The sequence below is a fragment of the Mandrillus leucophaeus genome, unplaced genomic scaffold (assembly GCF_000951045.1).
Source record: "Mandrillus leucophaeus isolate KB7577 unplaced genomic scaffold, Mleu.le_1.0 Scaffold224, whole genome shotgun sequence".
Lineage (NCBI taxonomy): Eukaryota > Metazoa > Chordata > Mammalia > Primates > Cercopithecidae > Mandrillus > Mandrillus leucophaeus.
The window spans coordinates 588,552-602,766 of NW_012102299.1; the positions used below are offsets into that span (position 1 = coordinate 588,552).

The window sequence follows — 14,215 nt, forward strand, 5'->3', positions numbered from 1 at the left end:
AGATATATTATTAGCCAGCTGATTCAAATAATACAACACAATATTCTAAAAGTGGTCATTTTATACTGGTAATAGTTTTTAAATCAGTAATTTAAGAACATTCTGCAGGGCCACGGAGGGACAATATTTGTTACATAAAACCTTGCATAAATAATTTCTGCATGGGAGAAAAAGTAAATTATTTTTATTTCAGCTGAATTCTTAGCAAACCCAATGATATCAATATCTATTCCTATAATACTTATTTTCAGCAACAGAAGTAAAAGCATAAATGTTTATGGGATTTATGATCATCTTTTTAAATGTAAAAAATGAATAGATTTTACCATAAGATTACAATGATTTACTCTGGAATATTTTACTTTTGTATCCAATACATAAGATGCTCCACACTTAAATTATGACAAAAAACTTAAAAAGTTATTTTATATGTTAACTCATTAATGATACATTGCTTTTTCTCAAAAAAAAAAGTTCCATTATTTCAAAATGAATACATTCATTTTGCTCCCTGATAAAAATTTAAATGTCGATAATACATTTAAAAAAATATGATTTAGGCATTATTAATTGGGAAGACTAAAAAAGATCAGTAAAATATTCTAAATCAATTAAAAATGCTTTAAAAAATTCATCTTGTTTTTCTTTTTCTCTTATTTCTAAAATTATATTTTTCCCTGAATTTACTTAGGAGGAAAGCAGAAATGTTCTAAGAAAAGGAAAACCACCCAGGCAGCCCTTAAAGAGATAGGCATCATTTATCACCTGCAAAGACAGATTTATAAGAGGGCCCCTTCTGTTCCTTTAAGACTGCAAAACAGATGGGAAGTGAATGGACAGTCAATGGGACAAGAAAACACATGGGAGGTGCTGCTGTATGCATGTTCCCAGCATAAGAAAGAGGTCAAGATTGTAACTGCATGACTGGGTCCTGGAAAGGGTCTTTCTTCAAGCTGTTACAAAGACAAACGCTGTTCCTCATCCTGCTGTCAAACTGTTATAAATATTGGTTTGTCAAAAGACTTTCAGTGCTGAAGCTTTAAAAAGGAGGCAAAACAGACGAATGAATCATGAGAATGATTCTTAAACAGTCAGTTCATCACTGTAATTTCAAAAGTAAAAGAAAGTATAAGATCAGAGAATGTAATTCTGCTTTACAAACCAAACTAAAAATTTATTAAAAAATGAAATTAAAAATTGTAGGTTTTACTAAAATTATGAATTAGGTGAGGTGAAAGCAAAAAAAGTTCCATCTCTTAAAAAAATGGTGTATTAGGATAAAGTATTATGAAACTTAGCACAAGAAGAACAGGTATTCATGTTAGGCTGATTTCAGAAGTTCTTGGTTTATCACTGAATTTATTTTACAGAGGTGCTGTTTATCACAACTGAGTGAGAATCAGGCTCAGAAAAATAAAAATAACTTCTAAACTAATTTCACTTACTAAATTAAATTAGAAAATCACCTTTAAGTGACAATTTCTTTTCTATTGAAAAGAACAATCACAAAATTCAACTGGCACTGAGTATACATAGATTTATAAACTGAGAATTATCTTTTTTGAGGAATGAAAACATTATGTACCTCTTTAGGAGGCAAATTCATTGTTATAGATCCTTAACACATATTAAAAATCACATAAAAAAAGAAGCCAAATTACATGAACTTGGTTGTCTATGGTTACCACAAACACAAACCCAAAGACAAATGATGAACAGAATACCTAAACAATTCTAAAAAAAGTCCTATCTGTAACACATATGATTAGCCCCAGCTTTGCCATAAATATTTATGTAATTGGCTTAACCATTTACGTCAATGAATGTTAATTTCTCTATCTGAACAATGGGCATATAATGCCTTACAAGCCTCATATGACTTTACAAGACACACATGGACAAGCAGAAGTTTTGTAAACTGTAAAGCACTATATAAATGTGAGGGCCAGATCCTAGAGTTTCAAGTAGGATATGGACTCCAAAGTACCAAATGATGCAGTTACAAGGAAGTATTTTCTTTCTTTTTTTTTTTTTTTAAAGTTTTGAAATCTTTTTTTTTTCCCTTTATTTCTTCTTAAAAAACAAAAACAAAAACAAAAACAAAAGCGGGATCTATGTGCAGAATGTGTAGGTTTGTTACACAGGTATATGTGTGCCATGATGGTTTGCTGCACCTAAGTCCTCTAAGTTCCCTCCCCTCACCCCCCATGCCCCAACACAGCCTGGTGTATGTTGTTCCCCTCTCTGTGTCCATGTGTTCTCAATGTTCAATTCCCACGTATGAGTGAGAACATGTGGTGTTTGGTTTTCTGTACATGGAAGTATTTTCTAGTCCTGAATGCCTGCCTGGGTCATTATTTTCTCTTAAATTTTCAGTAATCTTGGGAAAAACACAGTTTCAGTAGAAGTGAGACTCAAAGAGCTAACCTTTGTAATAGAGATTAGAGTTCACAGTAGCTACTAGACTGCATGGAAGGTTCAACCCATTAGTTCTAAGATGAGAATGACTTGAGCATCTTTGAAGAAAGAAAGGAGATATAATGAATACACAAGCACATACGGGAAGGCCAGGTACCAAATATAGGTATGGGATTACTGTTCAAAGGACAGTGATTTTCAGTACGTGCTATGCTACAATATGGCTTCCCGAATACTTGAACTATAAAAGTAACTGGTATCATAGGTTTCATTTTTACTAATGCTGCTTATTCCTCTTAATGAATATTTCTGAAATAAGTTTATATGAAGACAATGAAGAAAAATTTAGCCCACTGAGCGATGAGAAATTAAAAATAGGGGCAATGACAATGAGCTGAAGATGTGTGGGTGTAAGAAGCCAACCTGAGACCTCTTCACGAAAAATGTGTCCAGAAATTATGTCCCTAGGACCACATTCAAAATTGTCTTAAACCACAGTGCTAAACCCTGGGTGGTGGCAATTAGTTTTTAAAATTTTGCCATCTATAGTTTCTAATTTCCCACAATGCATAAACACTAGCTCTGTCATAATAAAAAGGATATTAAAAAAAAAAAACACCCTCAAATTCCGGTAGTGTACTTTGGTAAAGATCAGTCTAAAGACAGATCTGTACATATGACACAGACAATGAAGCAGTGCCAACAAAAGGAGAGACTGAAGATAAAAAGGCTTTAATTCTTGGCCCAGAAAAGAGATCTAACTGAAGTTAACAAAAAACAGCAAACTTCCACTGCTCAGAATATTGAAACTAGAGAATAGATGAGTGAGCTGTTCTAAGAGAAATTAAAATGAAACATTCTATACACAGGAGGTAACAATGAAAGAATCTTAAATGGGTGGTACAAGTGTGAAAACTGAGTTTAATAAAGATTTTGATTTATTTTCAGATGACGGATCCATGATGCATAGTTACAGGATACGAGAATTCACTGTGAATTGCCCAACCACTGAGGATGGCATCATGATGAGCAATGACCATGTTGTCCCATGAAATGTCTCTTGGCATCACAATTGGCAATAGGTTACTTGGGAAAATATCTGTTACTTTTAAGATAGAGCACATCATGTAATAGCTTCGTCATTCCATGAATAGGATAATTAAGACTATAACATTTCAAAGGTAATTCTGAATCGTGCTCTCTGGGGGAGAAGGGCTGTGGGAGACACAGTTTAGAAATGTACAAAATAGTGAAAAATTAAAATTCTCTTCACATTTAACTAATTTCTCCAACTACCTGGAGAATTGTGCTTAACAGAGGTTACTAGTTTCATGTGCATCGATCCACCAATCTCTTAAGATTTCATATCTTGTTTAATTTTTTTTTTATATAATGTTGCATAGTCCAATGATTTGTTTTGTGATTAGGTTTTCAATTACTACATTCTACTTTTTCAATTGAATATGCAAAAACATAACAATTTTAAAATAAAAACGCTTAAGATAAAGTTTATTCCCAACTTTAAAGGTATTAGATCACTCGAGTCCAGGAGTTCAAGGCTGCAGTGAGCCATGATCACACCACTGCACTCTAGCCTGGGCAGCGAGTGACACTCTTTCTCAAAAAAGAAGAAAAAGAAAAAAAAATTTGTGCATTGGCCTTTTGGATACATAAGAGTATTTTCACAATAGTATATAAATAAAACCTACTTTAAAATGATAAATGGCAAATTTAATCCATACATTATTGTAGAGAACATTCTTGTCTTTATTGTTAATCAGTTAAAACCTGAGTTTAAGGCAAAAGAACATACTTGCTAGTAAAGTGTTGATTACCAGCAGCATGTATAATACTATAGAAAAGAAAATGTTCTTTTACTCTCGTACTAATTTATTAGTATTCCTCAATGGTGACTTTTTAAGACAGACTTAGGCCATGAAAAATGTACTCCATTCTAAAAGACCCATTTTGGGTCTCGATTTTCTCATCAATAACCTGGAAACCACACTACTCAGGCACTGTCACGGGGAATTTGGTGTGTAAATAACTACTTCTCTAACACAGAAGACTTTCCCTGAGGATTACTTTATCTTTGTATCAACTCAGGTTTTTTTGTTTGTTTGTTCTGTTCCAACACAAAGCAGAGCCTACTTCATCTATACAGACTCAAGGTAAAAATAATTCTTCACTATCTTCGCTAGTTGCTTTAATGTGTTAATCGTCTTACTATAAAAAAATTATTTTACAAAGGCTAGATTTTTAAAATTGCCACATTTATGAAAAGATACCTTAAAGAATTCAAGTATTGTTACCATAAAACAAGTATGTTGTTTATTCTGTAGTGAAGAGGAAAAAAAACAATGTTAATGTCTTTCAAACATATACATTTCTATATCATATAATCATTCCAAAAAGCACTTGAATGTATTCCAATAAACTTAAAAATTCCTAATAAACATAAAGAGTTATTGAAGTTTCCTGGTGAGCTGGGTAGACTGGCATTAGGAAATCATTGGTGGTCCATCAATAAGTGGTTTTGATATAGATGAAAGTCAGACTGCCAAGATGGAAGCAGTGGGAGGAACAGGAGTGAATGCCACAGATGCAAGCTGCTCTATAAGAGAAAAGAGCAGTAACTTCCTGGCAAGACAGAGTAGAAGAAAGTTTCCTTGGGATGAAAAGAGTTAGTTCTCCTCAACTTTTTAAGTCAAGAGAAGGGGGCTAATGAACAGTCTGTATTACAAGATCACAATCGAACATTCAGTAAACATGTACAGCACAATATGCAACACACAAGGTATGGGGAATTTATGAACGAACCAAATCACTTTGGCAGAAGGGATCAACCATGATAGACATGAAAATGTTTTTCTTCTTTAAATGGTTATTTTCGTTGATTTACAGTTGCCTATAGTGAGAAGCTTCTATTCTGCTCAATTAAACAACACTGGCAGTATCTGAGCAAGGTTTTTAGTCACTGAAGGAAGGTAAATAAGTAGGTAGGAGAAAAATACTGGGTTAGGTTGAAGTGATGATGACATAGAAGAGGCACAGTGAGAGAAGTGCATAAAAAGAAAGGGAAAAGGTTGCCTCGAGATGTGTTAAAAACCAGGAGAAATGAAATGGTATTGTGAGCCAAGGAAACAGAGCAACAGTACCAAGATATGAACGATACTGCTGGGATGATTAGTTCATGTGTTCTCTCCGGGACACCCTGCTCTACACTTTTTGATTGGGTGTTTTTGTTTTTTTTTCCTTAAAAAAAAAAAAAAATCTCCTCTGAACCTATGTACCTAGAATTCTACAACTTGGTGTCACCCTCTCTTCCTTTAAAATTCATTTTCTTTGGTTAAGTCTACAGAAACAAAAAGAACACACTAGTGCAGATGCCTTTAAAGTCCCTTTAAAGTTTACTTTCTTTGGTTAAGTCTACAGAAACAAAAAGAACATACTAGTACAGATGCAGTTCAAATTGCTCACCAAATTTTCCAAAGTGCCTCTGTCTCTCAGGCTCTACAAATAAATATATTTCAATTTTATCCCAATTAATAGCATGAGAAATTATCTTGCTATGTACTGAAAGAACTCTCTGGAGTGCCAGCTCAGGGGCAGGTGGGTAGACAGTAATGGGAGATGGCAAGAATCACCTGTGCAGCTTTGTCAAAATACACATGGCAGAGCCCCACCTCCACAAACAGTTTTAAACACATCACTTCCCCTTTCCACAATTTTCAGTTCCAAATTTCGAGTACAATAATCTTCCTAGGAAAATTTCCATCTCATACTACTTCACAGACAATATTCTCATCCGTAACAACACTCAAGGGTCTGGCAGGTATGGGAGAAGTGTCGGAATGTGAAGTCACTAGTAGAAATTAAGTTCCAGGGTTAACTGACGTTTTCTTTTCTAAATGTGAAGAATAAAATCATTCTGCCTACCTCAGGGTTCTATTTAGCTATGTTCTGACTACTTTTTATTCAAGTTTCCACATGGCATAGAGATTTCTTATAACTATCCTATAAATTAGAATTATATTTTGGAGTCAGTGAAAGGACTGTTTTAGGTTTAAGCAGTTATGACACATTTCTAATCTTAGCTTTTAAAATGGCAGCATTAGGTCACCTTGCTGCTGCTCCCTTTTAGTACCATAATTTCAAAAATGCACTAATGCATTTGTTTTCTCTCACTAAATGATATTATGAAGAACAAAGTTTTCATTTAAAACATGATTTGTTACTGAGGTGGTTTACTGAAAAAAGAAACTTCCATCTATAGCCTATATTTCTAAGTTTTAGAATCTCATGCAGACCTAACTAAAAAGGTGGTATCTTTGCTCCTTTCTAATTATCAAGAGAAAGCATAGGATGGAGGATAAGAGGAGACTGGGAAAGTGAAGAAACACAAAGATAAGCCCCAACAGCATTGTCTACTCCCAAGAGAAACAAACTTTAAGTTTCGAGAAACAATTGCTTGCTGTCTGGGAGATGCTCAGGCATCAAACAATAAAGAACAGTCAACAGAGGCAAGAGGCCGAGCACGCTGCTGCGATCCCTACTCTCTAATCCCCCCAAGCTCCAGTCAAAGGGCCAGCTGTTGCCACCTCGCGTAGGGAGTCGGCAGAGCAAATTAACTGCAGGAGGAAAAAAAGCTGAGGATATTGGAAAATTCCAATTTACCAGCCTCTTTAAGCTATACTGCTTTTAACATAAAGGATAGCAAACTATACCATTAAAATAGGCCTGTACAATGGTAGCCCAAGTGAAGGAATTTACCACTGTTTTCACATTTTATTGGTAAATGAGATACAGCTCTGAAGTGTTCGGTCTACTAAAGTATATCTTCTGCTCACATAAAGAACAAGAAACAGGAAGAAATATACTGCAACTTCTAATAAGTTGCACTTTCAATCCAGCTCAACAAAAAGCCTCAACTTAAAATAACAGCCACCATTATGCTCAATTAAAGATTCTATAGACTTTATTAATATATCTGTTATAGCTGAACTTTAGGATTCTACGTAGGAACACAACCTCATTGAAAAACTCTAAATACGGGGCAACTTAGGCGCTACTTACCCATGGTGGAATCTGATAAAGTATATCTAGAGATATGTTAACAAATCATATAAAGAAAATTAATTTCCCTTAGTTTGCTTAGTGGTTTCATGCACACTGTACTGTTCATTTACTCAGATGTTCTATTAAAGTTTTCATACAATTTGAAAGTTTAAAATCCAAAGATACTTATATTATAAGAAGTACCTGTGGTAATAATGATTATCTTCACCATTATCATCATCACTAATATGTACGTCTTTCTGATCAACCCTGTGAAGGACACTGGTAACTATGGAAGCTTCTCAGTATAAAGGACAATTTTATGTAATCATATTTTCCAAAGGCCTGAGTTTTTTCCTCCCTCCCAAATTATTTTAATAGACCCAGTAGTTAAAAGTTAGAAGACCCAGGTCCAAATCTCAGCTTTAGCATCTACTACCTATGGGTTTCTAACCCTCCATTTCAACTGTAAAATGAGAAAAATAACTACCTAACTCAAAAGCTGTGACAATCAAATGAAAATTCACATAAAGCATTTAACCTAATATCTGGCACAAGAAAAGTATTCAAATGTTACTTTACATTCAAAAACAGTTTCAAGTTTTTACACAAAATCAAAAGAAATTTATTGTAAAATAAGGACAAAAGACTCCTTAGATTTTTTCTTTTTTTTTTTTTGAGATGGAGTCTGTCTCTGTTACCCAGGCTGGAGTGCAATGGTGTGATCTCGGCTCATTGCAACCTCTGTCTCCCGGGTTCAGGCGATTCCCCTGTCTCAGCCTCAGAGTAGCTGGAATTACAGGCGTCGGCCACCACGCCCAGCTAATTTTTGTATTTTTAGTAGAGATGGGGTTTCTCCATATTGGCCAGGCTGGTTTCAAACTCCTGACCTCAAGTGATCCACTCGCCTCAGCCTCCCACAGTGCTGGGATTACAGGCATGTACCACCACGTCTGACCAAGACCCCTTAGGTCTTAGAGCAATCTAAACGATCAGTAATGACCCTCGAATGTGTCAGTATCAATGAGTCTCTGATGACATGCACAGAGAATAAAAAGTATAACAGGCTTTAGTGAACAACAGTTCCAAGCAATTTCTATGAAGGTCCAAAACCTCACAATAACCTAGTAAACAGCGGATACAATGTTCATAGAACAATAAAATAATTACCCACTGTACTGGTGAAACTTGGCTTAGTAGCAAAGCAAACACTACTACCAATTGTTATGGGTGCCCAGATACTTAGTTTCTGAGGTAGAATGGGGCAGAAAACAAATTCCACTTATGATGACAAACACAAGATAGATTTTATGAATCATAAAATAGATCATAATAGAAAGAAAAACTTTGAATTGAGCCATAACGTACCAATCTTCATGTCTCTAAAGAAAGTATTCTAAAGTTGTAGTCTATTTCAATAAACAGATTGGACACATTACTAAAATTTATACTGGGAATCCAAATAGATTTTATCTAAGTTGACACCAAACTTAAATATCTATTTAAAAAAATCCTCTGAAACTGAACTTTCTACAAAAATCAAAAGAATTTCATGAAAGTCCTAATGGGCATATTTTAAGACCAGACAATTCTAAGTATGGGTAGATACTGCAAACAAGAAATTAAGGTGGAAAAATCAGCTGCATATCCTATTAAATTACCCAAGAGGTAACTCAGTCTTTCAACGTCTTCACAGATGATGTTTTCAAAAGTCTTGTTTTCTCTAAAGTACTTTCACATGACCCTAATCCATTATCAGTTAAAAAAACAAAATTAAACCTTTAACCTTTTATGCGAAAACAATCTCTCAGACTTAGAGAAAAGTTGCAAGACCACTACAAAGAACACATTTTTCCTGAAACATTTGTTGTAATCATGTGTTATCATCCCCAAATATTCTACTGTGTATTCGCTATGAATAAGGGTATTTTCCTAAATAATCCCAACTTAACAATCAAAATTTAAAAATTAACACTGATATATTACTACAATGGAAGGAACCCTCAGATCCCCTTCAAATTTACTAACTGGCCCATTAACGTCCTTAGAGCAAAAAGATCCAATCTAGGATCACACATTGCATTTAGTTTTAAGTCTCTTCCAACTGGAGCAGTTCTTCACTCTTTCCTTGTCTTTCATGATCTTTATGCATTTGAAGATTGCAGGCCAGTTATTTTACAGACTGTGCTTTAACTTGGGTTTGTCTCATGTATTGCTATGACCAAATTTAAGTTCTACATCTTTGGTAAGAATATACTAGAAGTACTGCAGGAGTCTTCTTGCATTTTAGAGGATGGCGTATGGTTTTGATTTGACCATTACTGATAGTATTAACTCTGACCACTTGCTTCAAGTGATGATTGCCAGGCCTCTCCACTGTAAAGTTACTCTTTTCCCTCTTTTAATTAGTACATATGTTCTGTGAACATATTTTGTGCGATGACATACACATACCTTTTTGCATCACTGGTTTTATTCCTCTATTTACATAATTACCAATGTATGGATTCCTATTTCATTCAATGAGTTAAAATTTGTTACTGTCATTATTTTGGAGCCCAAACTGCCCCCAGCCTGGCCAACTGGAGCCTGCTTCAGAGGGTTTCTGTGACCTGCTGACATCGCCTCTTCATCTTTCAAGCGCTCCCTTCCTTTCTACACCCACAGGCTCATCTTGTCCTTTCCCTGTTCCAGCTATGGAATCCACCGCATCTCCGAAGAATCCTCGAAGAGCCTCCTTCCTAGAAGAGCCTCTCCTGAGACAAAAATCATGTGAGCTTTTTCATTTCTTCAATCTTCCTAACTCTAGCTTTATGGTTTCATTTCAATAGTGAACATAGTATATCTCCTTCAGGATATGAAAGAAAAATGTATTACTACTACTTATGTACTCATCTTAAAGGGCAGTCAGGGGCGGGTGCGATGGCTCATGCCTGTAATCCCAGCACTTTGGGAGGCTGAGGCAGGTGGATCACAAGGTCAGGAGATGGAGACCATCCTAGCTAACATGGTGAAACCCCGTCTCTACTTAAAACACACAAAAAATTAGCCGGGCGAGGCGGCGGGCACCTGTAGTCCCAGCTATTCGGGAGGCTGCGGCAGGAGAATGGCCTGAACCCGGGAGGCGGAGCTTGCAGTGAGCTGAGATTGTACCACTGCACTCCAGCCACTACACTCCATCTCAAAAAAAAAAAAAAAAAAAAAAAAAAAAGGGCAGTCAGTGAGTCTCCAAGGTGAGAAAATGCTTTAAAATCGTACAAGCTTAAAACTGGCAAAAAAAAACATAAAATATGAATGCATCAACATTTTAACAATGTATACAATCTTTTGCAACATGTTGAAACTGTAATAACTTGATTGCCTCCTTTTCTCCAAATCCAATTAACCAACATACTATGTTCTAACTGAACAGGTTACACTAGAAATTTTGATCCTTATAATACATTAATAGCTTAAATTTTGAAAGTTTTCTGGCTGGCTGAAGTAGCCATGACCATATTCCCAAGTGTCAGACCAACGATAAACAATAAGCAAAAGGCACTCTCCAGACTCTTTTCCAACTAATGGATAAAGTCATGGCTCATCTCGTTGAGGGTGACTGACGGAGCTGAGTCACTGGCAAAACCCTTGCTTTCAAGGACATTATTTGGTACGTTAACACCACCACAATTTTATATGTACAAAAGCAGTAAATCATTCCAAGGGAGTTACATAACTGCTTTCTCAGGAAAACCACCAGTAGAACATAAAACTTGGCTTGACTGTGTACCTATCTGAGTTAGTAATCCACTTTTTAAAAATAATCAAATTGGGAGCGGAGAGTGACGGTGTTGCAAAGCCTCTATTAAAAACATAAGACAAGATGCTTACGATTTTTCAATCACTTAAAAATGTGTTATGCTGGTAAAATTCATTGAATTGTTTCACTGTCTTGATAATTATATCATGAGGGATATATAAGAAATATATTTGTATACACTGTGACAGTGACATACCTCTTCCTGTAACAATGCTAATTTAGCATGCAATTATGAACCAGGGACTTGCAAATGTTTGCTGAAGTAATTCTAACAATGCTGAGAAACAACCACTATAATAGTCATTTTACAAATAAAGAAGCTCTGGGAGATTCCCCGCTGAGAATGACACAGCTAGTAGTAAATGGCAATTCAGATTTGAGCACTAATCTTCTACGTTAGCACAAACTTAACTATACTGCCAAGGTGGCATGAAAAAAACCAAAAGTGACAGAAAATGAAAATAAAAGTTAAAATGTTTCAAAAGAAGAATATTTAAAGGAAGAAAGAAAAGGAAAGGAGAAAGCACTGCAGACCTTAGATTATTACTAGAGGGAGAGAATGAGACCACAAGGGCTGATGACGAGGGGAGAGCACACTGCGCAGGCACAGGGTATAAAACAGAAGAACCCTGCCTGTTTTCTTCAGGATATTCCTATTGATTGTATTGTAATCCTACAATTCAGCTTGGAAACTGCTTTTAAATTTGCAGAACTTCTAATTTCTTAATAGTATCTACTTTTTTTCCTTTTAGATATCAGAAAACTAGTAAGACAGCAAATTGAAAGAAAAAAATTGAAAGAAAAAAATACTTGGTTACACGAAGCTGAAATAAGGGAAACTTGTAACAAGACAGGCTCAAACAGAGGAACCAACTACAGGTATTTTATTTTTATTTAATAACAATAATGTTTCACTGATTTCCTTGAGTTCTCAAGGATCTAAGTAAATTTTAGTAGGCAATCCTATCTTAAAGCTAGGAACCTACAAGAAAGAACCAAATATCCCTCTGAACAGTGACAAAGTGATTATTAGTAGGGCCAAGCTAGGAGGGTGGGAAGGGGAAGCTGCGGTAGCCTACTGTAGGTGTTAATGTCTGACCTGGGTTACAATGGATTCATACGGGGCTGTTGGTAGCCTGGTCCAGTAAGGAGGAGCGTATCTGTGCAGGAGGGTGGCCTGGTGCAGGCTGGCAAAGCACAGGCAGGGTAAAGAGGGTATCTCCACAAAGGCATGGTCTGGCTTCAGGTGAAGAGGGAATCTGTGGGGTCGGGTAGGGGCTAGCAGGTGGGAAGGATGAGATGGGGAGGCACCCGGCACGAAGCGTCAGAGCAGAGCTCAGTAAAAAGGACTCCATGAAGAAAAGCAACCTGGCACAGATGTCAGAGCCCAGACGAGGTAAAAGAAGTGTCAAGGCTGGGTGTGGCACCATGTATTTAATGGCCTGGTGTGTAGTTAAGAGTCCAAGCTGGCGAAAAAGAACATTTCTGCAATGGAAAAGGACGTGTCTTCACTCAAGTTTGGTTATGCAGAGGAGGACTGACCAAAATGTGAAAATATATGAAGGATACTAGAAGCCCATTTTCCATCAGGAAAGGGAGTGACAAATACCGAAAGGGAGAACGCTAGAACAAATCCTGTAAGCTGGGTTAAAATGGGAAGCATCAGTATCAACTCAGGTTTTAATATATAAATATACACATGATTTAGGAGTACAGATGCCAGTGTGTGTATGTTCACCTGCACACACACAAACATACGCAACACTTATTTCCTAGCTCTTTCCACTGAGAAACCAGGGAACAGTGATATTCTAATAACAGTGAGCATATATAATGTCTAGGTCTCCATTTTTAAACACCGTTCTTCATAAAAAGGAAGCTGGGTCAGTATTGAGCCTGGGACATCTTGTTATATGGAGGGATAATACTGGAGAATGGGTGAAACTTGAAAGGGGTCTGAGAACTAGATATTGTAATTTATCAGTGTTTGGTTGCTGTGAGAAAATTGGTTTCTAAGAACTATACATGAACCTACTTGGAAGTGATAGGACTTAAGGTCATCAACTTACTCGCAAATAGTTTGGAGAAGAAAAAAATTCATTGTAACACACTTTTTATTTTTTTGAGACAGAGTCTCACTCTTTCTTCCAGGCTGGAGTGCACTTCCAGGCAGGATCTCCACTCATTGCAAGCTCCGCCTCCCAGGTTGACGCCATTCTCCTGCCTCAGCCTCCCGACTAGCTGGGACTACAGGCGTCCGCAACCGCGCCCGGCTAATTTTTTTGTATTTTTAGTAGAGATGGGGTTTCACCGTGTTAGCCAGGATGGTCTCGATCTCCTGACCTTGTTTTCTGCCCGCCTCGTCCTCCCAAAGTGCTGGGATTACAGGCGTGAGCCACGGCGCCCAGCACAATTCTTTGTACCTTTTCTGTAAGCTTGAGATTAAATGGATCAACAAGCAAATGGAAATGGGAAAGGTGGAAAGGTAGTAAGGTAGAGGGCAGGAAGAACTACTTACTGAGGTCTTCCGCCAGTTGAACACGTTTACCAGTAAGCAATTTAATCTTCTTCTCACTGTCTTCAGCAAAATCTTCCAACACCTCTTTAACATTTTTCTCTAATCGCCTAACTGTTTAAAGAAAGTTAAAAAACCTGAGAAGCATCGTTTTTATAAATGAATAAAGATGATAAAATTAACCTATATATGGAGAGTAAATTTTTATCATGTTAGAACTATTGCTAAGTTAATACTTTTCACAGTCATAGAGTCTCAGAGAATGTCATATTCTCAAGCTATATACTCTAATGGAAGCGCAGATTTCCCAAAAAACTAAGTGATATCTAGGAGTCAATTCCCAAAAGAGTTTCATGCAATGAAAATAAACTCCCGGTATGTTTTATAGCCCATCTTTTCCAATTATGGTTTATTTTAAAAGCAAA

General features: G+C 36.4%; 1 protein-coding gene across 2 annotated transcripts in view; it reads right to left on the reverse strand.

Moving 5' to 3' along the window:
- OPA1 (optic atrophy 1 (autosomal dominant)) overlaps nt 1-14,215 on the reverse strand; it is a 96,964-nt gene that overhangs the window by 13,792 nt on the left and 68,957 nt on the right. For both annotated transcript variants that reach the window (XM_011981334.1, XM_011981335.1), the window contains one exon: nt 13,794-13,904. In XM_011981334.1, coding sequence (XP_011836724.1) covers nt 13,794-13,904 — 111 coding nt within the window. The remainder of the gene's footprint in view (nt 1-13,793; nt 13,905-14,215) is intronic.